Below are 27,460 nucleotides of genomic sequence, written 5' to 3'. Positions count from 1 at the left end.
TTGCACTGTTTTGTGCAATTGCGTGAGCTCTGAGTAATAAATAATATAAGCATTTTGGGCTACATTTGGATGAGTGCAGATCTCTTTGGTCTTTATACCTTTTGTATTTTTTGGATCTACACACCTTATATTATTGGCCTACTGGACCTTTTGGACGAGTGTTTGGTGCTACGACTTTTTCTATTTGTGGATTATGATTTTATTTACAAATACAATATGTGTGCATTGATGACTAAAAAATTTCTTACTGTTGCAATGCGTTGACATAAAGATAATAAATCAAAATAGATGCTGAATCAAAATAGACAAGTAAAAAAAAAAAAGTTACAATCAGTTTTAGTAATAGTCTTTAAATGCATGCAGCTCTGGCATCCATCATTTCTATTGGAAAAGTGAAGAGTATTTACTTGCCTCTAATACTTCAGTCAGCACTCATTCAAACAGACAGAGCAATGAAAGGACAAGATCATGCATTAAATAATGCTGAAGCAGTCATACGTTTTGTTCTGTGGGCGCCAACCACTAACAAGTCCAAATATGCCACTGACTTGATCAGCTATAGGAAAAAATTGTCATAAATATGGCAATAAATCCATTGAGTCAATGGAAGAGACTGTTAAGTTAGATGTAGGAGAGGACAAATCATAGTGTTTGAGATCAATCTCTAATGAGGCTTTATTATAGTTAGGATGCTGTTTTAGAAAGTGTCCATCTGCAATCGGGAAGCAAGGCTTCTTGGCTGTCTATCATAAGAATTGCAGAGGAGATGCAGAACAGCATCACAAATTTATGATCCCTCTTACAATTTATGACAACAATTATCACATTCTTGAGTAGTGGTATGGCGACTGCCTGCTGTGAAAACTAAAAAGAAATTATTATAATTACAGCTCCCCACGCTGTCTCTGCTGTCAGGAGCCATCAAAGCTAGCGTACCTCTCATAGTGCAGCAGGACAACCCACATTCCCTCTGCTAATCGCTATGAATACGATTTGTTACTGCATTGTGAGAGGCATAATGAGCACATTAAAATAGACTATATGTAAGGGGAAAAATAGACCTAATAATACGTTAAATTGTTTTATTCTGGAGTTAAACAAAAACAAAATGCACAAGAAATACATGTAAGAAAATTAATGGTAACTCTTTAAAATAAGGAAATGTCATGGTAACCACATTTTGATGAAAATGTTATGTTTGTTGGAGAATGTGGCTTGTAAATTTGAGATGTATGACTCAAACATGTAAAGGAGTCTCATCAGTCTCTGGCAGATTACTACTGCCCTCTCTTGCCATTAAAGACAAAAATCATCCCATGATCCCTGTCCAACTCTATTACCATTATTGTGAAATAAACACTGTGGCAAAGCTTTGAAAATGAATTAATATGAAATGATAAGAAACTCCAGCTTGCAATATCAAGCAGCATAACAAGCTGTTTTCTACAGCAAAAAACAAATATGAATGACATTGGTAGCCTCGCACATTCAAGTTACAAATGGCCGTACCTTATCTTACTTTACAAAGAAGGTGAATAGAAAAGAACTGAGGTGACAATGTAGTCCTTTTGGCTTTTTTTTCAATTGGAGCTTCCATGGATCTTTTTCTTACTGAACTGGAAGTGAATCTGTTTTCTAAATGCATGTTATACAGTATATGTTGTTTATTGTAAACAATTCATCTGTGCATAAGTTTGTTTATAATAAAAAAAAATTACCTTGGAATGTTTAATAAAAATGAAAATGTCAGACTTCTCTCTGGTGAAATATTCAGGATTTCAATCCACTTAATTCAATCCACTTAAACCTTCACCTGAATTTATACTTTGTATTTTGAGTGTAACGTCAACATCTCAAAATGCAATCAACAACTGACGCACATTGTTACGTGAGGTCTGTTGCTACTTCAGCTTAATTGCCTCTTAGCAATTACAATAGAAAAGAATGTAGACAGATCTGAATGTGACTGATTACGTTTACATGAACAACAATATTCCAATTTTAACACAATTAAGACAATACTCTGATTAAGAATCTACCATGTGAACAGAGATTTTTGATTTCCTTAATCTGGCTAAAGTCATACTCGAAGTAAACACAAATAGAATGAAGACGTGGAGTATTCCTATTTTAGTTGCATTATCGAAGTGTAGTATAGACATGTAAACACCTTAATCACACTATTACCATCGTGTGGGATTTTCGCTGCATTTTGCAACAGGATACACAGACGGCAGTGATCCATTTGATGGCAAACAAAAGAGCAAGGCTTCAACAACGCCGTCGTCTGTTTGTGCACATAGCATGACAAATAATTTGACATAAGCATGACACATCTATGTACTATAACATGTAAAATGGGAACATGAAAGGAATATTCTAAAAGCAACTCATGTAAACACCTTAATCATTACATTGTCTTATTTAGAATAATAAAAATAATTAAGATTAGTGATGTCCATGTAAACGTAGTCATTGTCTTAACTGCAGAGTGACCTAGCATATATAACAATGTTTTACTTAATTTATTACTAATATACCTTTTATTAGTGTGTACAAAATAAACAAAGGTGTATTTTTGGAGGTTACTGCCTTAGTACTATATATCAGTGACTGTCATTTTGGAAAAGAGGTACTTTAACACTCTTCTAAATGCAGTAACAACATGAGAGTGAGTAAATAACGCCAGGATCCTCCTTTTGGGTTAACTATTCTGATTAAATTGGTTTATTTCCATTTATTTGTTGCATCCATCCATCCATCCGTTGGGTCCCGATCCTGTTGCCCTATACCTCAGACTTCACAAATGCGTTATTGAAGTTTCATGTAATGCTGTGCCAGGGTGTTCCAAATTAACAAGTTTTGTCAGATGAAGTGAACATGCTTAGGGAATCGGGAGCAGTGAGCAATGGGATGGGACCATTGTAATTTTAATGGCGCTCTCTCCTAACGAGCTGATGATCTGAATCAGCACTAGGACCGGAATTGGGAACCACTGCTTTAATGGTACAATTTGCTTAAGTAACATGAAGAAATGTATATTGCTCTGTCATGGAAGACACAGTCTTCCATTGGTTGGTTAAACAGTTGGTTAAACTCATAATATTGGTTGACCAAGTGCTACTGTGTTAAACTGGCATTCAAATAAACAGTGTTTCACAGTTTTTTCACATTTTGGGGAAATGTGAAGTGAAGTGACATTCAGCCAAGTATGGTGACCCATACTCGGAATTCGTGCTCTGCATTTAACCCATCCAACGTGCACACACACAGCAGTGAACACACACACACCGTGAACACACACCCGGAGCAGTGGGCAGCCATTTTATGCTGCAGCGCCCGGGGAGCAGTTGGGGGTTCGGTGCCTTGCTCAAGGGCACCTCAGTCGTGGTATTGAGAGTGGAGAGAGCGCTGGACATTCACTCCCCCCACCTACAATTCCTGCCGGCCGGAGACTCGAACCCGCAACCTTCGGGTTACAAGTCCGACTCTCTAACCATTAGGCCACGACTTCCCCTCATCAGTATATGGATTGCTTATAGTTATCTTTACGCGTTAAGCTTGGCTAGAAGAAGGTATTTTAACATCCAAAAGGTGACACACGTGAAAATAAAGTTCTTGTTTCCAAGAAAAAACAACTGAAATCTGAAACATGAAAATAAAATGAGTACGGATCTGCTACCTTGCCTCTGTTCTACTTCACTAATTAAGTGATAAGTACATAATAATAATACACTGAGTACTTTCAAATTAGCAGACATAAACCACAAAGAATTCTATATTGCCTTACCATGTTCAGATATACAGCATTTCTTTCATGAGATTTTGAAAAGCCTTAATAAACAATAAATAAATCCAAGTTTATTCCAACTCGCCTGTATTTCATGTAAAACAGTCCATCAAAAGAAATCCATCGCTGCATTAATCTATCAGATTATAGCCACATAACACACAGCAGACATGCAAGTGCACATACTGGCAGCAAAGTCTTGCACCTGTGCTCTCTGTTTGCAATGAAAGGGGGTTAGAGACTGATATGAGAGCATCTGGGCCAGTGGTACAAAACCAGGGTCAGTTTTGGAGCATGTAAATCAGAGTCAGGGGAGAGGTGTTGTGTGACGGACTGAATCTCAGCCGAAGCAGTTTTCATGCAAGTTTTCATCACCTAACCCATTTATTCTCTCTGACTGACTTTATGCAGCCTATTCATTGTCCTGGTTTTAAAAAGAGACACTTAAGCATAGTCTATATAATACGGAAGTTCTAAGCGGCCATGCATTATTATAATTTTTCTGTCTTGTTTTCTCGTGATCACGACTTAATTTTCTCGTGATCTCGACATAACGAAAGTTGTTTTGTCGTTATCACGACTTAATTTTCTCTGTGTATTCGGCATGAGAAATGCTATAGAAGCAGCATCATCGCAGCATCATGGATGATCGTATTCGCTTTTACTTTGATCAGGGACTCACTCAAACTGAAATAGCTCTGTGTCTGTCAGTGATTGACGACTTACACATAAGTGTTCGACACTTGAGAAGGAGGTTGTCGGGTCTGCAACTTTATCGTCGAAGACAATATAGCGACCCTGATTTTCTCACGATAGCTACAATTACGTCGTGAGAAAACGGTTTTTACTTTGAGATCAACAACTTTCGTTATGTCGAGATAACGACAAAACAACTTTCGTTATGTCGAGATAACGACAAAACAACTTTCGTTATGTCAAGATCACGAGAAAATTAAGTCGTGATAATGACAAAACAACTTTCGTTATGTCGAGATCACAAGAAAATTAAGATGTGAGAACGACAAAACAACTTTCGTTATGTCGAGATCACTAGAAAATTAAGTCGTGATAACGACAAAACAACTTTCGTTATGTCGAGATCACGAGAAAATTAAGTCGTGATAACGACAAAATAACTTCCGTTATGTCGAGATCACAAGAAAATTAAGTCGTGATAACGACAAAACAACTTTCGTTATGTCGAGATCACTAGAAAATTAAGTCGTGATAACGACAAAACAACTTTCGTTATGTCGAGATCACGAGACAATTAAGTCGTGATAACGACAAAATAACTTCCGTTATGTCGAGATCACAAGAAAATTAAGTCGTGATAACGACAAAATAACTTTCGTTATGTTGAGATCACAAGAAAATTAAGTCGTGATAACGACAAAACAACTTTCGTTATGTCGAGATCACAAGAAAATTAAGTCGTGATAACGACAAAACAACTTTCGTTATGTCGAGATCACAAGAAAATTAAGTCGTGATAACGACAAAACAACTCGTTATGTCGAGATCACAAGAAAATTAAGTCGTGATAACGACAAAACAACTCGTTATGTCGAGATCAGGAGAAAATTAAGTCGTGATAACGACAAAACAACTTAAGTCGAGATCACGAGAAAATTAAGTCGTGATAACGACAAAACAACTTTCGTTATGTCGAGATCACAAGAAAATTAAGTCGTAATAACGACAAAACAACTTTCGTTATGTCGAGATCACAAGAAAATTAAGTCGTGATAACGACAAAACAACTTTCGTTATGTCGAGATCACAAGAAAATTAAGCCGTGATAACGACAAAACAACTTTCGTTATGTCGAGATCACAAGAAAATTAAGTCGTGATAACGACAAAACAACTTTCGTTATGTCGAGATCACGAGAAAATTAAGTCGTGATCACAAGAAAACAAGACAGAAAAATTATAATAATGCATGGCCGCTTAGAACTTCCGTAATATAATGATTAATGCAATGATAGATGTACGGTACTTATATTGTCAAAATCATTGCAGATCTCTTCCCTTTGATTGTATATGTTAAAATGAAACATTGTCAATTTTAGAATGAAGAAAAGTGATGAATTTACTTGGAAACAGATGTCATTTTTATGATTCAAGAACAAGACAATAAGAGCAAAATGCAAAATTTAAACAAGGATAACATTTCAATTACTTTGCTTTTTAAATTGCCTCGTCTTATTAAAACAAACAAAAAAATCAATTTAAGCCATTTAAACTGATCATAGATATTAATGTTATTGTCATTGTTATGAGCTTTTATCAGGGAAAAAAACGCTCACCAAAACAGCTTTGATCCTGTGAGGACGGAAGAATCTAGAAAACACAGTCTAATTCACCATCAGGGACCAGAAAGCATCTCAAAAAAGATCCTCCTTCCTACCAACAATTGTAATTCCTCCTGGCCTCACGATGTTTATAAAGGCGACTCCACAATCTGACCCGCATCTTTACGGCTAAAAACGTCTATCCGGTAAGAAGCATGCTTTTCCTTGTCTTTTCTCTCATTTTTAATCACGATTATGTTGTAAATATTCATAGTCCTAAATATTATTGAATGCCTTTTCGTAATGTCATTTTGTAGGTTCCAATAACTTTTAACATGAAAAAGACAGGATGATCTTGCCGACATATTGGTTTTAGAATATTTTAAATATTAGAAAAAATATTGTACATTTGTTGTTTTGGGTACTTTCTGGATCAGGTTTTTAACAGTTTAAGCTTCAAAGTTTTCAAATGTTACCTGTGTGTCTTTCACTAAAAACTATTAACAAAGGATGCAGTTTTGTAAATTGAAATAGTTTATATTAAAAAAATACAACTTCTTACTGTAAAAGTCAAAAATTGTGGGACAGTGGACAGTTAAGACTAAAACCTATTAAAAAATAAATTGGCAACTGGCACCAATTTTTGGTGAAAAACAGACCTAACTCCCTTTTCTATAAGTGAATAAACTTAATCAAATCAAGTGGCTATTATTAAGTGGCTTGTATTATTATACAAGCTGAAAGAGAAATTGATTAATAGTGTTGATTCTAGGAAGCCTCCTAATCTTCCTAAGCACATACGCTCCCACTGGAGAGAGTTTAGCCTAAAGGCAGAGAGACAGAGTAGGTCAGGGACATGCTATGGGTCACAAGGGCCCTTCTGAGTCCCAGGTGGACAAGAGGTACAGAGAAAAGCATGACAAGAACACATGAAGCTCACTGTCCCTTCAGATTTAACAGGGTGGTGCTTCCCATAAGCTCTGCTATAAAGGAGACAGACGAACCACAGAAGTTCACGTAATGTTTGGCACATCTTATAGTAGCTACAGTAACTGTAAAGAAAATAATTGAATGTTGATTCACACCCATGAGCGTACATTCTATAGGGAGAGATTGTAAGAATGTTTTTGCGCTATATGTGTAAATTAATGTTAATGTTAATCACTATTGCCACAACCTTCCCACAGGAGTGTAACACTAATAGAATACATTACATTTTAAATTATTACTGTTATTATTATTCCATCCTCATCACCCCTGTCTTTCCATTTTAAACAATTTAATTAAAAAAGGTAAACACAGGCAACAACAACAAAATAAATACATTGGAAAAAAATACTGAACAATAAAAACTAAATGTATAAACTCTAAAGACTTTCTCACTTCATATTTGTTTCTGTACGGCGGTAGTCATCTATGATAGTGGTTTCAATACGGTAACTCATTCTAGTTAGTTAAACTGATGATCACATTACCACACAAAAAAATTTTGTCAGCAAAGTTTCTTTGCCACTAAATGTGATTTGCTGCGCACAACATGTTAAAGTAGTTCAGGCTACAGAAGACAGGGGAAAAAATTATATATATATATATATATATATATATATATATATTGGACATTGTGAGTGTTGCTACAAATGCAACTGCATCATAGTGAAGTCTGCCCATATATATGTATATTTTTAGGAAAAGGGGCAGGTCATATGTCTTGTATGGACCCTGATGGAAGTCCCTGTCGACTGGTGTTTCTGCACAGATGTGTTCCTGTGTGCTCGTGTTTGTGCAGTGACTCCTGTGGGGATATGCAGGAAAACATCCTCAGGGGGAGATCCTCCTGTCTGTTTGTGATAGCTGATGTATTGTTAGATCACAAAATGTGACATGTTCCACAATCGGTGCTCTGGTTTGTCTCACAGACACAATGAGAAAACTATTTGTGACATCATCGAATATAAAATATGTTGAGAACAGTTCTACTGAAATCTCTAATTTCATATTGTAGACTTTGATAGGTCACATCATTTATTTATTACTCCAACGTCATCGTCAAATTTGCAGACGACACAACAGTGATAGGCCTGATCACTGACAACGATGAGACGGCCTACAGAGAGGAGGTGAGAACCCTGACTAAATGGTGTCAAGAGAACCACCTCTCACTCAACATCGATAAGACCAAGGAGCTGGTGGTGGATTTCAGGAGACAGAGCAGAGAACACACACCCATCACCATCGACATGACACCTGTGGAGCGAGTAAACAGCTTCAAATTCCTCGGTGTTCACATCACTGAGGATCTCACATGGTCCGCTCACACAGATGCAGTGCTGAAGAAGACACACCAACGCCTCTTCTTCCTGAGACGGCTGAGGAAGTTTGGAATGAGCCCCAGCATCCTCAGATCATTCTACACCTGCACTGTGGAGAGCATCCTGACCGGCTGCATCACCGCCTGGTTTGGAAACAGCACCGCTGGCAACCGCAAAGCCCTGCAAAGGGTCATGCGAACTGCCCGTCACATTGTTGGAGGTGAGCTTCCCTCCCTCCAGGACATCTACACCAGGCGGTGTATAAAGAAAGCCCGGAGGATCATCAGTGACTCCAGCCACCCGTCCCACAGACTGCTCTCTCTGCTGCCCTCAGGAAGACGTCTCCGCAGCATCCGATGCCGCACTAGCCGACTGAGGGATAGCTTTTTTCCTCAGGCTATCAGGCTAATGAACAGTCAGAACTAATACACCCTACAGCACACTCCCACTTTACAATATACCACGCACTGCACTTTAATTCCATACAGTTCAAACTGGACTACCAGTACACTACTGCACAAATACAACAATCTTTTTGCCAGCACTGGACACTATCCAATGCACATCCATGACATTTGCACACCCGGTTTATATATAATCTGCTGCATCTTCGCATATTACTGTGTGCATATAACGTAGAATGTGTACTACATACTGTGTATAATGTGTATCGGTAACTGTATGTCTGTCTAATAGTACACTGTGTGTACTGAGTATATGTATGTGTATATTACACATTGTCATCTGTATAAGTCTGTACGTATGTATGGTAATGTCTATATGTAAATTGTTTCTGCACTGTCTGGAGCACGCTCTCAAGAATTTCACTCACGAAGGCACATGTGCTGTGGTGATGTGACAATAAAAGTGATTTGATTTGATTTGATTTGATTTGATTTTTATTACATGGCACAAGCTGTAAAATGGTCCTGCAGCACTATCAGCATTCCTCTGAAATAGTGTTAATTTTGTTAACGAAAACTATGACAAAAAAATATTTGTCGACTAAGAAGAGATGAAGACAAGACGACACTGACATTATTACACACTAACTATATTAACATGCACTGAAGTGTCTTAAAAAATTAAAACTCTCTCCCCCGGTTTCACAGACAAGGCTTAAGCCTAGTCCCAGACTAAAATGAAAGTTTGAGCTGTTTCAAATGAAAGAAACTTGCACTGACTGATCTTAAAATATATCAGTGCCTTTGTTTTGTCTCAAGATGCACACCAGTGTTTTTTTCTAAGGCACGTTTATAAAAATTACTTAAATGTCCTAATTGAACTATGGCCTAATCCTGGTTTAGGCTAAACCCTGTCTATGAAACCGGGCCTCTATATCCAAAATTTTCTTCAACAAAAAATTAGGAGAAAAACTCCCACAAGTTTTCATGCTTGGGGTTGCAAGATGTGAGGAGTTTAAATTCCCCCTATCATATGGGCACATTTTCTGCTGTAGAAAAAGTGCCTGATGATCTGAAAAACATATAAATTGGGGAATAGCAATTATCTCCCTTGAGATATTCTGCTCAGATGAAAGTTTAATACAGCCAGGCAGTGTTGCTTCACACATTTGAGCTGTTTGCTGTGACTAAATCTGCAAGGAAACCTTCTCAATCATTCTCATGTAATTTCTCAAATGACAACATCCATGATCAGCAATCGATTATAATTTTGCAAAAAATATAAGCAAAATAATTGTGATTATCAGTTTAACTATTATGAAGCAAGACTAAATTGTGACCGTTTTAATTGACTAAAACGAGACCATATTTCCCAGACTTTGTCAAAAAAAAAAAAAGCTTGACTAGACTAAACATACAACAGTATGATAAAAACTAAAAATGAGATTTGGCACAGGACTGAACCTAAATTAAAAAAAAAAAAAAAAGCTGATAAAATTAACACTAAGTAGAGTACTCTGAAAGGCTCCACCTCCCCAGCTCCACATGTCTAGACCTGCTACAGGATTTATGTATGCCTGTTTATGTATTTGCATATCTCATATGCTTACAGCAGCTTGTCTGTGTATCTACTGGCAGTAGCAAGCCTCTGTACTTTCTTTTCAGCAGCAGCAGTGAGCATAACAGATTTAGTTAGCCAAAACCAAATACATTAACATTGTCATATCCATTAATATGCTAAAACTATTTTGAGAGTTGTCATGACTCATGGCTGAAATATTTATACTATTTAGTGATGAGGTTTAAAAAAAAACTGTTTGTGACAAAAAAATGTCACAAACTATTTTTTTGGCCACAGATTTCAAACTAAATTGGAAAATAGTAAAATATTTATTTTGCCATCCTGCAAAGTCAGCAGTCTTATTTAGTGTGACATGCTCACTGAAGGCTGATTATTTTTCCTTTGCTATTGCAAATAAAACTTCTCCTTTGATTAAATGCTTTTTCAGGCAAAACATTAAAGCATGAATTGTTTGGGTTTGTGCGGTTTACTGTATGCAATATCGGCACAAAATGACTCAGGAAACACACTGCACCTGATTTCAGTCGGTCTGATAATATCTTTTAAAAATTAATTTGTGAACTTGGCAGATTAGTATGTTCAATTAACATAATTTACACTGTTCATTCTAGAATCTAATTTCATCTCCTCAGACATCATGGAGGACCAACTACGCCATGACACAAGATTTAGCTACATCCTCAGAAGCAGCCTGCCCTCCTCTAACCTGACAACAAGTTCAGTCAATGCCACACATGTCTTCAGTGTGTTCGATGGGTGCGAAGATATGGTGGCTGGTGTCGTTTTTGACCTAGCTATACAATGTTTCAATGTGATCATAGGAATACCTGCCAACATCCTGGTCCTCGCAAACCTAATAAACACCCGAAATGAACCTTCAACATCTGACATCTTCCTGGGCTGCCTGGCTTTCATGGACGCCTACTTTGGATTCATGACAATCATAGCATTCCTCAATTTCTACCATTGGAAGAGTGCTATGGGTTGGAGAGCTATGAAATTCTCCTATGGTGTGAAGGACACCAGTGGGCCGCTTTTCCTCTCCTGCGTCTGTCTGGATCGCTTTATAGCCGTTCTCTTCCCCATCGCATTCGGACAGTTGAAGGACATCAAATACAGGATCAGCCTGTCCATCGTGGTTCTGCTGCTCACTTTTGCTTATGCTTCAGCTAAAACTGTTGGTGGCCTCCCAAACTTTGAGAAGGTTTTCACTGGTGAGGTTTTGTTTGCCTTCACCTGGATGGTGGTGTGTAACGTGGCCATCCTCTGGGCCCTGAAACGCTCACGGGGCTCTGGTAAAGATGAGATGAATCCTATGAAAAGAAAGGCCTTTAAGATGGTGCTGTCTATCTTGATCATAATCATAAGCAACTATCTCCCTCCAGTGGCTCTGTTCCCCTTTGAAGACCATTATCCCCATAAGGTTTTCACTTGCTATGTGCAACCAGTATGTTTTGCCTTCGTAAACATCAGCAGCACTATCCAGCCTTTAACTTACTTGTCCCGCTTAGAAAAAGTACCATTCTTGCCTGAATCTTGCGTGAAGAAGTTAAGCTGCAAAGAAAAAGAGAAGCCCTCAAATAAATGATGACTTACTTCATGATGAACATACTGACACTAATCATTATATGTGAAGTTGTAGTTTCATTTCCATAGTTCTTCAGTTTTAAAAGTAATTATGTAAATAAGCAGACAACTAAATTTATAATAAATGTTGTTCATAATAATAATTTAACGAGATGTTTTCACACTCAATTCTACATATTCTATTAATTATAATATATACATTGTTTAAAATGTTCAAGCATAAATATCTTTTGTAAATCCTGAGACATAAATAAAGCATGCAAGGAGTCATTTAAAGAGTTGTGGCGTAAACAAGAACATAAGGAAAAAGAGGATACACGCAGTCCGTGTGTGGTCTGCTTGAGAGGGAGCTGACTGCCCGTTTTTTGAGCTTTTTTCATTGCTTATGCCTGATCTCTGAAGGCTCTCTTTGAAAAAGAGAGGAGTGAGTTTTCACTAGCGTTGAATGAAGACGGGTAGCCCCTATCTTCTTCCCTTCCCTAAGACCTGTCTTCCTCCGAGGAGGTGCGCGTCAATGAAACAGTGGTTGCACAAACATTTATGAATGAGAACGGCTCGCAGTTAGCTCTAAAAGAAAAAGAAAAGGGGCTGATTGTGCTTCTCCCCGCTTACATCTCGCATTCCCGCCGCTGCTGAGGCACGGCGGCGAGTGAGATTGCGGGGATGGCAACATGGATCTGGCGAACGGGTTGGAGACGGGTTCGCCCTATCTCCTCCTGCATTCCCCAGACCTAGCGCTCTCGCTCGTGGAAGCCCGCGTGTGCGGTTCTTCCCCCTTTGAGTGAGAGCTCGCTGTTGCAGCACGCGTTGCCGAGGCGACGCGTGCATTACGTAATTCTCATTCATATCAGAAGCGATGCCCGAGTGGAACAGACGCTCGCGAACTATCTGTTCCTCTGCGTGGCGTTGTCTCTGAAGGCTCGCGGCTGCAGGTCATGGCAGTAAAAAAAAAAAAAAAAAAAAAACCCAAGCTGATGTACCTGCTTATAGAGCTGGATGAGGGATAGGGGCTCAATCTAGATTGAAATATAAGCTGATGTGAATGAGAAGATAGGGTCTCCCTCATGGACGCCCCGCTTGCGCCTTCTGGCCTGTTCGGCGACGCCGTCAATTCCGTCGTCGACAGGTACCAAGAGGCCGATACAGGCGGCGGTGTTTCAGCGGTTTCTCCCTCGCCTATCTCTAGCTCAGGGGGCTGCTGGGCGGGAGCAGCCCTCGCCGCGTGCCAGCCCCTCTTCAGAGAGGCACAGAAGCAGAGCGTGGCTACTCGCACCCCACCGAGGTGGGGCCGTGGTAGCAAACGCTCTGGGTCGGGGACCGCTAAGGCTAAGCCGGCTCTGCGGACTGTACTTAAGTCGAAGAGGTCCTTTGGCCAAGAAGCCCTGACGAGCGTGGCTCCGGGCTTACGAGGGCAGACCCCTCTGGGGCAGAGCGGGTGTCCGCCTCCCCCCAGTGCCCTCGGGAGACCAGTCTGCTAACTAGAGCTCCTGGTGCCAGCAGCTCTGAGTACACCAGAGGCCAGTCTCGAGAGACTGGTTCCCTTAGTAGACCATCTGGCAGTGTGGAAACTACTGCCAATGTGTCTCTTTGGGTCCTGCCTTGCAGGGTCTGGTTCTATCAGCCTGATCTTCCTAGGAATGACGCGGGTCTGAGGACCGTCGTTCAATAGCAGGCTGAGGCTGAGGCAGTCCTGATGCTATGGCCAGGACTTACGAGGGCAGACTTCTCTGGGGCAGAGCGGGTTACACCTCGTTATACGGTGTCCGCCTCCCCCCAGTGCCCTCGGGAGATCAGTCTGCCAACCCTGCCTGTGTTCCAGGGTGCAGATGGCTCCAGCGAATGATGTTCTCAGTTTCTTCCGCCCCGAAGTGTAGCGGAGCTGAGAAGCTCGTCACCCCTGCGGGGGTCTCTAGAGCACCTGGTTCGGCTGTCTCCTGCCGGTCCTCCGCTTCAGGACTCCGAGCCAGCAGCTCTGGGTACATCAGAGAAAGGCCTGTAGAGAAAGGCCTTTGTATTTCAGTTCGGCGATTTGCTGCTGCCTTTCAACGGGGTGTGTGCCCCGAGCAGGCTCTGATCATGGAACTGGAAGTAGGCACTCTCTTGAGGAAGGCGGCCATCGAGGTGGTCCCTCCTCACGGAAGAGAGTCTGGCTTCTACAGCCGGTGCTTCATTGTTCCAAAGAAGGATGGTAGATCTGCGTCAGTTGAACTGCTCAATCTTGTGACTGAAGTTCAGGGTGCTTACACTCATCAGTTGTGTCTCAGGCCAAGACTGGGTTGTCACGGTAGATCTAAGGACGCATACTTCACGTCTCCATCCTTCCCTCTCACGGGAAGTCCCTGAGGTTGGCTTTTGGGGGCAAAGCTTACCAATATCGGGTTCTTCCCATTGGCCTTGCACTCTCACCCCGCAATTTTACATCAACGATTGGTTGATTCTAGCTCGATCAGAGCAAGTGGCGATTCGGCATCGAGATGTCGTTCTCGCGCACATGTAGGGGTTGAGACTGAACGCCAAGAAGTGTGCTTTCTCCAGTATAGAGAACCACTTATCTAGGCGTGGTGTGGGATCCGACCACGATGCACGTGTACCACGCCCCCTTCTCGGTGGCCTTACGGTGGGTTGACACCCCCTGGTTACATGTTTCCTCCACGGTGTGCTGAGGCTGAGGCCTCCTGTACGACGTGTCCCTACGGGGACCTGGCTGTGGTTTTAAAAGCTCTCTGTACCTTCATTCGATCCTATTTAAGAGATTTTGATCGCATTCTCACTTTGAGACTTCTTCCTTTTGGCGATATCTTCTCTTAAGAGAGTGGGGACTTGCAGGCCCTTCATGGCCCCTTCTTATCTCGTCTTTGCCCCTGGTCTGGCCAAAGTGTTTATCTACCCTCGAGCGGTTTATTTTCTATCCCCTCTTCTATACCACGGCCTGTCGTGCTGCAGGCCTTCAGTCCTCTTCCCTTCCGGGAGCCTGGCCAGCGGAAGCTTAACTGCATGTGTCCAGTTCGAGTACTGGACGCATATGTCCACAGAGCTGCCCTCTGGACAAGGACGGACCAACTGCTGTATGCTTCGGTCCTCCTAAGCGGGGTCTGCCTGCTTCTGAGCAGACCCTTAGCAGGTGGATTGTGGATGCTATTTCTCCTATGGGGGTTAAGGCTCACACCTTCCGGGGTATGGCGGCCTTTCTGGTAGGTGTTCCTGTGCAGGACATTTGCAACGCTGCGGGGCGGTCCACGCCCCTTACTTTTGTCCAATTCTATGGCCTTGATCTGTAGGCCACTCCGGGCTCTTCTGTTCTTTCGCCCTTGTAGTGCTCCTGAGGGATACACACAGGGCAGGGACTTGGAAGTCTGGTGGCGTGGGCATCTCGTTCCCGTAGCGTCATCGACGCAGCTCGAGTTCCTGGAAGGGAACGTCTCAGGTTACGTACGTAACCCTGGTTCCCTGAAGGGAACGAGACGCTGCGTCTCGAGGCCATACTTTCTGCATCCCTGCGAGCGGTTGCTTCATTCCTAGAAGCAAACGCCGGCTCCACCGCACGTGCTTTTATGCTTCCCGGTCGGTGACGTCACCCGCCCATGATGTCTCGCCCATCCATTGGACAGATTACACTTTGGTTCAGAGCGCGGTCACGCTGAAGACGTTCCCGTAGCGTCATCGACGCAGCGTCTCGTTCCCTTCAGGGAACCAGGGTTACATACGTAACCTGAGACGATGTTTGAGATAAATCACAGAAATAGATCTGTTTAAATCTTTTCTTTAAACACTTATTTTTTACAATTAATTAAACTTTTATCCTGTTAATTTAACTGTGACACATGACACATCTACTGGCTATCTTCTCTGTGCCTGTTGTGTGTCACATTAAGAGTAATCAGGTTTAAACTGCTGGTGATGAACAGACATGGTTTCGTCACCCAGCTAGAGACGACAACGGCAGTCAGTGAGAAAAGAGATTGCCATTGCTGTCTGAGGTTCAAAAAACAGACAATGATTGAGCAATTATATAGTACAAGATCTCAAATTTTGTAAGTATGTTTTTGAATTAAACCTACATACTGATTTAAAATTATTTTTTTAATTCAGTTTTGTGTCATGCCACTTAAATCTTTAGACGTCTCTGGTTCAGTCAAATCATTACTACCCCACAGATCAAGACGTTTGTGCTGTATGACGAGAAAACTCCAGAGAAAAGTGGTCTACACTAGTCTACCAGAGAAAAGGAAAGCTGCTGAATGAAAAGAATCAAGGTTTAACGCCTGTCATTGACCAGGTTTGTGATCTATATGTTTTTGATGTTTGTTATTGTTTTCTGCATTATAGTGATTGCCCTTTTTGTCTTTCCTCAATTTCCTTCACAGATTGGCCTTTTTGTATTTCTCAGAGAGCCTGCATTCTCAGAACATCTCAGTGAAGATTAGTGGCAAACTCTCCATTAGAAACTCGTGAAGAAAAACATAGTAAGTAGTCTCAAGTGTTCTTTCAAATCATTTGTCAGCTTAAGTAGAAGTATCCACTGGATAGAGCCCAGTTCACAAATAGTTTTGCAGTGTGCAATTTCTGAGCAATTTTCTACTGAGAAGAGTTCTAATATAGAGCGATCAGATACAACATTTACGGCTCAGGTGATTGGGTTAAACATATTTCTGGAACTGAGTGCCCATTAGGCCAGTCTCAAATGTCATGATCAATAACACCTTGAGTAATGTCCTAGCTATGCCCTGGCAAACAGCAAGAACACATTAGCAACAATTTAGTACCATGAAACAGCTGTCTCAGAGACATGAGGGTGTATTGTTGTCTTTTCAGGGCAGGGCAAGTGTACACATAATTTGAAGAAATTAAATTAGATTTAAAGGATTAGCATATTATGGAAGAACAAAATGTCATAGATTGGTTTAAAAAAAAAATCAGTTTGCTCTATAGCTATATGTTGCTTTGATATTGCTTCAGTGTCAAAGAACTCATTTAAGAAGCGTATGTAAACCAGCTGCTAGTTGTTTAGTTGTGATTCATCTTTTGACCACCAGATGCCACCTTGTGGAAAAACATTTCCACATTTCTCTTGAACACCCCATTGCGACTGATATGCCGTGTTGGATGTAATTATACTTTTTCTTTTTGCAAGAAACATACCACAAAGTATCACATCTAATTATAGTATTGTAGATGCCAGTAACCAGTATTTTAGGGCCTCAAGAGTGAGAAATGAACTTACTTTCCTCTGCTGCTTTAAAGTCACAGTTCAGGACAGTGACAAGTGGAAAGTTTAGGACTATGTTTTTGAGGTGCTGTCAGCCTGTATATGAAGTGGAGACTTGCATTTAAAGGGGACATAACACACACAGTATCTGCCAATCTCATGTTAAACTTGAGTACCTATAGAATAGTATTGTATACTTTTTATCTCCGAAGTGTCTTTAGTTTTATCAGATTTATAAAAGACAGATACAGCTTTGCGCTTTTGCATAGTAATCGCCTGCAAGCTGTGACATTGACATAAATAAAACAGGAGCAAAAACTTTGACTTAGATTTTATTTAATTTGTTTATAAAACATCACCATAATGCTGGGAACAAACAAACACACTTGCACAACTCTGTTGCTGCCCGGAAAAACAAACTGCACCCACTGTTTCCTTAACGCTGGGTTCTTTGGGAAGCTGAACAAGGTTATCTTTCCCTCACAACAAAAACAGTCTTTGGTGACACGGTTGATTTTGTGATCTAAAAACAAAATGACAAACCCCTCTTAAGCAAGTCCAGTAGTTGGTTTGATGTTTCTAAGGGCATTTAGTAGTTTTAGTTTGGTAAGCACGTATCCAATATGGCCCTAACACACAAATTCAAACAGCATCAACCCAATTAAACGTTTTGCATAATTTGCAAAACTTAAATGGTTTTATGGTTTTTAGGGAATAGCACGTAGCACATGTTGCTTGATAATCAATAGTTCACTTAAATTTGTGCGTAACATTTTTTTACAGTTCAACCAGCCTCTTTATTGACCATTGACCATCTGGGCATGTTAACAAATCAGGTTACATGCATTTGCAAATTAAGGAGCAAATCTAGGAGTTTTCACTCATTTATTTATTTTATTTATTTATTATCTGTGATTTCATATGTCAGTTATGATTTGCATGTACAGGTATATTGTAAATTGATCCACATGCCCAAGGCTGAAATTTCTTTTTTTTTTTTTTTCTGTATCTGTTCTCACCTTTTCATCTTGCGTATGATTCATCTCTTTCTTACTTTTCTAGACGTGATTCTCTTCTAGCTTTTCAGCTTTTAGCTAGTTCAGCTTTTCATAACAAAGTTGCAATTCAAGCAGTGGCCAAATCTGGGCTTTCCTCAGTTTTCAGTATATTCAATTCAATTCAATTCAAGTTTATTTGTATAGCGCTTTTTACGATCCTAATCGTTGCAAAGCAGCTCTACAGGAATTTAAGTTTCCACAATATATTTATATATTGCAGAACCTTAATATGTTTGACTTATGGCAAAATTTAGTAATTCTGTATGTTGTCTGAGCGTTGGCATCCTCTGAGGGGTTGGCATTATCTTTTCTCAGGTGTTCGGTCATCTCAGATCATTTAAGGGTTGGATCCAGACTGAAGCTTCTGTCATTCCTAGTTACCACGGAATGTTAATCCCGTGACAGAAACAGAGAAACAAATAGAGACATAATTAGCGTAGCTGCTGTTCCATCTAAGCAAAAATGATTTGTTCAACCCAAGCTAAAGAATAATAATAAATGTACATTTGATCAGATATAACTGCAGTACAAGATTATAAGATGCATTATGTGAATGCTTGGCTAAAGAGATGTGTCTTTAATCTAGATTTAAACAGAGAGAGTGTCTGAACCCCGAACGTTACACAGTAGATGTATGTAGTAGTCACTATTTAATAGTCTCTGTCCCATTCCCTAATGCACTGGTGTCCAAACGTTTAACTAGAGAGGGCCACCTTCCTGCAGAGTTTTTGACAATGTCATCAAGTTTCTGATAACCTCACAAAAGTTACGCTGGCAATCTGGCAAAACTCACCCCAAAACATATATTAGGGCCTATGGCCACCTGGCTATACCTGGCAATAGCCCTACTTTAAAATTGACACCTTCCATGGTGTTTCTTGTTGTCTCCGATAAATTAATAAATTACATAGTCACTATTTGTAACAGATATACAGTGGGTAAAATAAGTATTGAATACATCACAATTGGTTTCAGAGAAAGAAAATAAAGCTGCAGGAATGGCCCAGCCAATCCCCTGACTTGAATCCAATAGAAAATAAGAACTAAAGATCAGAGTTCACAGAAGAGGCCCACAGAACCTTCAAGATTTGAAGACTCTGTGGAAGAATGGGCCAAAATCACATCTGAGCAATGCATGCGACTAGTTTCTCCATACAGGAGGCGTCTTGAAGCTGTCATTACCAACAAAGGATTTTGTACAAAATATTAAATGAATTTCAGTAGTTCAGTACTTTTTCCCTGTGTCATTCCATATTATTACACATTACAACTTAATTTATGAACTTATTTTTTTCTAGTTTTATTTGTATATATGGATTGCTTGGGTTGTTACCAACATCTGGTGAAAATTTCATGTCAACAGCACCTTTAGAATTACATTTGCTGGAAACTTGTTCAATATTTATTTTACCCACTGTACAATGTGTGCGCTACCTGCTAAACAGGTCACATACATACAGAAGCATATCAAAATCACATGTGTGATGGATTTCAAAACAGTATGTGTATCTTTTGATTAACACACTCTTTCTCAATAATACTTTTGATACCTCTTTTATCAAAGAGGTTCCTGTTCAGGAACCATCAACATTGACAAGAAAACTCCCATTGAAGGCTTCTATGAGGCAACAGTTATTTCAGCTTATGAAAAAGTCATATTCACTAGTTCTATAAATCTTGGAGGAGCCTGTTTTTGGGCTGCCAATGTAGCAAAATGGTGAGTGAACCACCTATCAAAAAACACTCTGATGTAATGTTTTTTAAGATGCAATGTCCAAAGCATGCAAATCAAAAAAGGAAAGAACTCAAAACTTACTAGATACAAATTTTTCAAAACAAACCATGTGGGTACTGTTTTAAATTGTGCGAGTTCTGATGAAGACTTAAGTCAAAATGTTAACAGCGTGTTTTGTTATTAAAATTTTAGTAGCATTTAAAAAGCATTTAGTAACCATGCAACTTCATTCCTTTGTTTTTTAACAAATCCCATGTACCTGCTGATTTGTTCAAGAAATTGTCATACTTTCCATTTTGTACGTGGCAAAATATTTATTCGGCTTCTAACTTTTCCATGTGTGGTCTATTTTTTCCATGACCAATAATGTAACCTCCCTACCATTGGCATGATACATGCTGGGATAGTCTCCCTTCTGTGACCCTACAGGGGATAAAGCAGAATGGATGGATGGATTATTGGATAGGTAAATATTTTATCCAAAGTTTGGGTCCATGAGCATTTCTCTGGTTGATGGTCAGTTATGCCATCTTTAAATAACATCTTTAATGTGATGCACATCACAGGCAGTTGTGGCCTAATGATTAGAGAGTCTGAGTTGTACCCTGAAGGTTGCAGGTTCAATTCTCAGTACCAACAGGGAATGTTGGTTGGGGGAGTGAATGAACAGCATTCTCTTCCACCCTCAATACCCACAACAGAGTTGCCCTTGAGCAAGGCACCGAACCCCCAATTGCTCTCCAGGTGCTGCAGCAAAAATGGCTGCTCCAGGTGTGTGTGTGTGTGTGTGTGTGTGTGTTAACTAACTTGAATGGGTTAAATTCAGAGTATTGGTTGCCATAGTAGGCCTTGATGTCACTTAACATTAATCTCATAAAAGTAGTGCCCCATGGACATAAAATGGCATGATGGTATTCTGGTTACAGTATCTATGGAAAAGCTATATAACTGGAGTATTCATTCCTGCTCTTGAAGATCTGACCTTCCTGCAGAGTTTATGACCTTAATCAAACACACTTGAACTAGGTAATCCAGGTTTGGAGTTATAAATATTACATGCAATTGTGTTACAGTAGCAATGGAACTCAACTCTGTAGGGAAGTAGATCTCTAGGTTTTGATCCCCCATGTGCAATTTGGACTTGCCTGTATCCTATAAGGATATATAAATGACAATAGTTAATTAATGCAGTATTTTATCAACAAAATAAGCGTTATTTTATAGCCTTGATAAATAATCATAAAACCAAGTTATCCAACTTGTCTGTATTTCATGAAACACTACATCAAGAGATCATCAATCCATGAAGTGATAAATGCATAGTAACTCACAGCAGACATACAAGTGAACATAGTCCTGCACCTGCTCTCTGTTTGCAATGAAAGGGGGTTAGAGACTGACATGAGAGCATCTGGGCCGGTGGTACAAAACCAGGACCAGTCCCAAGATGCAAATCAGCCCTCAGACCGAGTTTTGGAGCATGTAAGTCAGGGTCAAGGGAGAGGTGTTGTGTGACGGACTGAATCTCAGCCGAAGCAGGTCTCATGCCTCACCTAACCCATTTATTCTCTCTGACTGACTTTATGCAGCCTATTCATTGTCCTGGTTTTAAAAAGACACACTTAAGCATAGTAAATAAAGTGTAAAGCATGTTACTGTACTTTTATAAGAAGTATTACAAATTCAGTTTCTTAGTGTATCTTCAATTGTTTTGTCAATTAGGAATGAGCAATATGCTAGGCTAAATTACTTCAAAGAAAATGGATGATTTATGATCCCAGAATGGACAGGTGGGATTATTGTAGGGCTAAAATGTAAAAACTATAAGAATCATATTCCTACAGAAGCCTGTTACAAAATTGGATTCATATGAATCAAACCATGTACATTAATCTTAAGCAGTAATTTTTAAAACAACACTCAGTATGAGCTTTTACTAAGAAAACACTCACCAAAACAGCTTTGATCCTGTGAGGACAGAAGAATCTAGAAAATTACTCATTTTCTGGTCTACTGTAGTCAAAATATAGTTTCAACACTCAGCTCAGCCTATAGTGTCATAATATTACCAATATTATTGTGAGTATTATAATTATAAAAAGTTGAGCCTTGACTTCATAAGGGTGTCAGGCTCACACAGAGTCAATTAAAAAAAAAGAGCATCTGCCTGGTATAATGCTTTTTTGGAAAATAAAATATTATGTGACCAATTCCCTGATGAACAATTATTATTAATTTTATTTATAATGAAACTTAATTAGCTTGATCTTTGTTGTACAGCACTAACAAACATTCATCTTCTTACAATTTTGGCTTCAACAGAAGTGACAGGTGGTGGGGAAGGAAGCAGGAGCTACTCAAAAAAAAATTACAGATTAGTCCAGTTAATTATTCAGTGAAAGGGCACAATACCTTAAAACTGCTGCAAACTGCTTTCAACAGCTGATAATGTTTTCTCCAAATAGTTTGAAAGGGGACAGCGCATGTAGCCTGAAATCAGTCAAAAAACACTCCTTTCATATCTACATTTGCTAAGCAGCAGAGAAGTGGTTGGGTTGTGGTCGGCTGTTTTGGCTATTACCTTACCACAGGGTTATGATTATGTCAGTGGAAAAATAAAGTTGATTCAAATATAGTTTGTAATTACATTTTTATGGAACATTAAGATATTTTCTTTGAGTTGCGAACGGTATGACCAGGAATGTGCATTAAAGAAGTAAATGGTCAATTCTGTGTTTCAAGTTGACTTTCTTTTGATTTCTTGATTTAGAGCAGTGTTTCCCAACCCTGTATCCCAACAGTAGAAATTTTGGATGTCTTTCATAACTAACACCCATTTCAGAAAATGAGCATGCTGAATCAGGTATGTTTGATTAGGGAGACATACAAAATATGTCGTGTTGGGGTACTTCAGGACCAGGGTTGGGAAGCACTGATGTACATGTATAGCTCACAACTTCTCAAATAACGTTGACACTTATCAAAATCAAGATAGCTGGACGATTGTCCCCAGAGGTGAAAGAGAAAAACACAATTGATAAACAGTGCCAGTCCCTGCGAGCCTCCTTATTGTTCAGCAGACGTGCCACTGGAGCATGTTTAGCCTGAAGGCGAAGGGAGTAGATCAGGGACCTGCTCAGGTTCACAAGGGCCCCTTCTGAGGCCCCAGTGGACCAGTGGTACAGAGAATGGTATGACAAGAACACATGAAGCTGTCCCTTCAGATTTAATGGGGTGGTGCTTCGCATAAGCTCTGCTATAAAGGTGACAGAGGAACAACAGCAGTTCCTCAGCCTTGCACATGTAATGTTTTATAGTAACTAAACTGAAGTTTTATAATGCATTAATCAAGTTTTTTGTGATATATTGTGCAAAATAAGTTTCCCAACTCTTGTTCTGGAGGACCCCCAATAGTCTGGTGTGTAGGGGCAATCTGAAGCTAATTTCTGCAGTACATTCTTCGCTCAGGAAGAGGATTGGACACCCCTTGATTAGGGAGAAATACCAAATATGCAGTCTCGGGGGTACTTCAGAGTTGGTGAAACAATGTTTACCATAAATTTAAATCATGCAATAAAAGATGACATTGTATCAGTACTATTCACAATGTACAAGTGGAGCTGCCTCACACAGCCAAGTCTATACCCTTATATAACCAAGCTGAGGAAACAGAGCAGGTCTCATGTTGTTCTTATGTGGACCCTTAAGGAATTCCCTTTTGACAGGTGTTTCTGCACAGATGTGTTTTTGTGTGCTCTGTGTACTTGTGTTTGTGTAGTTGTGCCACTACTCTCGGGATATGCAACAGGATAACAGGATAATATCCTCGGGGGAAGACACTGTTTTTAATAGCTGATGTATTGCCACAAAATCAGAGATGATCTACAAATTGCCCATAAGACTGCATCTGGTCAAATTATCTTTACTAAACAGAACTTATTACCACTAAGGAAAGTGTAGAGCAGGTTCTTCAACTCCAGACCTTCGAGATCTACTTTCCTGCAGAGATTAGCTCCAACCTGGATTAAACACTTACCTGCAACTTTGTAGTATGACCTTGATTAGTTTGTTCAGGTGTGTATGATTAGGGTTGTAGCTTAACTCTGCAGGACAGTGGATCTCGAGGTCCAGAGTTGAGGGCCCCCGGTATAGAGTAAGGGTAACCAACCCTCCTCCTGGAGGGCTACAATCCTGCAGAATTCAGTTCTTACCCTTCTGCAACACACCTTACTGTACCTTGATTAGCTTGTTCAGGTGTATTTGATCAGGGTTGGAGCCAAACTCTGCAGGACAGTGGCAGGAGCAGGAATGGTCACCATGTAAGGATCTTTCTAAACAACAAAAGATCTAAATCTGATATAAAATTCAAAAACGGTCATCAATAACGTCAACAGGCATTCCGAATGATATTGGCTTGTTAAATATGTTCAGTCAACATTATCATTTTCATTTATTTCAGATTTTCATTCACTGGTTTCAGTTCCTCATACTTCATGGAGAGTCAATTGCGCTATGACACAAGTTTCAGCACCATCCTCAGAAACAACCTGCCCTCCTCTAACCTGACAACCGATTCAGTCAACATGACACACGCTTTCAGTGTGTTTGGAGGGTGCGAACAAATGGTGAGTGGTATCATTTTTGACCTAACTATGCAATCCTTTAATGTGGTCATAGGAATACCTGCTAACATCCTGGTCCTCGCAAACCTAATAAACACCCGGAATGAACCTTTAACTTCTGACATCTTCCTGGGCTGCCTGGCTTTCATGGACACCTACTTTGGATTCATGACAATCATAGCATTCCTCAATTTCTACCATTGGAAGTGTGCTATGGGTTGGAGAGCTATGAAATTCTCCTATGGTGTGAAGGACACCAGTGGGCCGCTTTTCCTCTCCTGCGTCTGTCTGGATCGCTTTATAGCCGTTCTCTTCCCCATCGCATTCGGACAGTTGAAGGACATCAAATACAGGATCAGCCTGTCCATCGTGGTTCTGCTGCTCACTTTTGCTTATGCTTCAGCTAAAACTGTTGGTGGCCTCCCAAACTTTGAGAAGGTTTTCACTGGTGAGGTTTTGTTTGCCTTCACCTGGATGGTGGTGTGTAACGTGGCCATCCTCTGGGCCCTGAAACGCTCACGGGGCTCTGGTAAAGATGAGATGAATCCTATGAAAAGAAAGGCCTTTAAGATGGTGCTGTCTATCTTGATCATAATCATAAGCAACTATCTCCCTCCAGTGGCTCTGTTCCCCTTTGAAGACCATTATCCCCATAAGGTTTTCACTTGCTATGTGCAACCAGTATGTTTTGCCTTCGTAAACATCAGCAGCACTATCCAGCCTTTAACTTACTTGTCCCGCTTAGAAAAAGTACCATTCTAACCCACCGGTGTGGGCTGTCTCGTTTTTCTTTATGAAGCAAAACAAACTAAAAATACTCCACAAGTTTTGATCGTATAGATAAGAGCAAGGTATCATTTGAAATTTCAAAGGGTCTACTTTTATTTGTGTATAGTCATAATAACAACAAAACAATGTGCTTTTAAAAAAATAGAGAAAATAAACAGGGTGCTCTGTCTCTGTCACCTCTTCACAGACACATAAATAAAACAACATGAATACAAAAACAAATATTCTATGTTAAAGTAATCCGTATGAAACCAATGCGATGTCAACTCATTATATCTAATGCTGTCAGCGGAAACAAACAAGTTCATCCCGGATACTTTCTGTTTCTGGAAGAAGATCTGCTGAGAGAAATAACCCAGAATTTCTAAATGTGTTGTTGTTTTTTCTCCTTCAGAGCACATAAACAATATACACTCAAAATGCCAGGAGCAAAAGCTTGTAGTCAGCATATAGAAATTAAAACTTTTATTTAGCACACAGGTGATGATAAAGACACGTATCATGTTACAAACTATGCTGTTCTTCTGAACTTTCTATTCATCAAAAAAAAAACATAATATTTTTCAACATAATAATAAATGTTTTTTTAGCAGTAAATCACAATATTAGAATGATTTCTGAAGGATCATGTGACTGGAGTAATGATGCTAAAAAGTCAGCTTTGAAAGACAGCTTTGATTGTTCCTAATAAAATGTTTAACTGCACTCACAAGTGAATCTCAAGTTATTTTGTGTGATAGCTAAATATATACTTAATAAACTACAAAAATTTATTTTGTCCTCATATTCTTTCTTGTAACTCCTCCTCTCAGTCACATGCTTGACTAAATGGCTCATTATGAAGCTCATTATGAAGCTCATTATGAAGCTCATTATGCAGCTCATTATGCAGGCCTGTCTTCTCAGGTGTGAATGTGAAGGTTGACGCCTTCTCGCATAGACGCTTTTTACTCAAAAAATCAATATATTGTTTTTTGTGAGCAAATAAACAAGATGATTTTCACATTATTTTGAAGCAAAAATTGTAGGCTACAAGATCCAGTTCTCAGAAGTCTTGTGAACAAATGTTCTGTATGTTTTTTTTATGGCCTTATTTCAGTGACTTCAAAATGTTAGTTTTTCACTAACCACGCATAAACGTTTTCTCAAAAACAAAATAAAGTACATAAGTGCTGCTAACATATTATTGTAGCCCTGCTTTTGCTGTTTACAGTGTTATTAGACTTTAGCCATTTATATATTTATAAGCAACTGAAAAAACACAAATGTCAGGGCATGTCAAAACTTCTCCAGGCCCCCAAAACACCCTCAGACCCCAGAGGGTTAAAGACATGGAGTTGGACAGTGTAATACCTCAGCTTTACAAACTGTTCTCATTAGTGGCAACAATTGGAGCTACATCTGCAGGTGTAGAAAGGAGCTTCTCCTGTTTAAAGCGGCTCAAGTCCTACACCCGTAACACAATGGGCCAAGGCCGTTTAAGCAGCCTAGCTCTACTGGCCATTGAGAGGACACTGGTCAAGTCACTGGAAAAGACGCCTAGTTGGTACGACAGGGTCACAGAGCTTTTTTTTTTTTTAAATAATTTACGTATAAATAAATGGACAATTTTTATGATGTAGGCCGAAAATGAGCTTCCCCTCTTTGAAAGACCAGCAGCCGCCACTGATAACTATATATATTACAGCAGAATTGAATTTTGTTTGCATCATTGAATCACCATTTTCTTGTCTATAACTGTAAAGTTGCTTTGAAACAATCTGTACTGCATAAAGAGCTATATAAATAAAGGTGACTGTGAGTAAAACTGAATAGAATGTTCAAAGGTTTATTTAAAGACTTGTGGTGCCACCATGTGTTACAGAGCAAAAATAAGGAAAAACCTTTATGGAAAGTTGCTTTTTGATCTATTTTTAATGGATCTCAGAAATAAATATATTTAATCTAATGTTCAAATGTTTGTTATTTGTCATTTTCCATCATTATCATATATATTTTTTTTTTTTCATATGTAATATAAAATGTGTTCCCATAAGGCAATGTTGGCTCTGACTTACCACAAGTGCATCCAGTGGCTTCATC

At 39.6% G+C, this 27,460-nt stretch overlaps 2 protein-coding genes across 2 annotated transcripts; both read left to right on the top strand.

The window, feature by feature from the left end:
* Positions 1-11,018: 11,018 nt before the first annotated feature.
* On the top strand, positions 11,019-11,969 carry LOC306858448 (G-protein coupled receptor 4-like; the record flags this gene model as incomplete). The annotated part of the gene is made up of 1 exon (XM_079399006.1): positions 11,019-11,969. The coding sequence occupies one exon, from the start codon at positions 11,019-11,021 to the stop codon at positions 11,967-11,969; it is 951 nt and encodes a 316-aa protein (XP_079255132.1).
* Positions 11,970-24,460: 12,491 nt separating this feature from the next.
* Positions 24,461-25,351, top strand: LOC306858439 (G-protein coupled receptor 183-like; the record flags this gene model as incomplete). Its single annotated transcript, XM_079398991.1, has 1 exon — positions 24,461-25,351. The coding sequence occupies one exon, from the start codon at positions 24,461-24,463 to the stop codon at positions 25,349-25,351; it is 891 nt and encodes a 296-aa protein (XP_079255117.1).
* Between the last annotated feature and the right edge of the window lie 2,109 nt (positions 25,352-27,460).

The sequence above is a fragment of the Barbus barbus genome, assembly GCF_936440315.1.
Source record: "Barbus barbus genome assembly, chromosome: 3".
Lineage (NCBI taxonomy): Eukaryota > Metazoa > Chordata > Actinopteri > Cypriniformes > Cyprinidae > Barbus > Barbus barbus.
The sequence above is the reverse complement of the archived record's forward strand: the minus strand, read 5'-3'. Positions and strand labels throughout refer to the sequence as shown.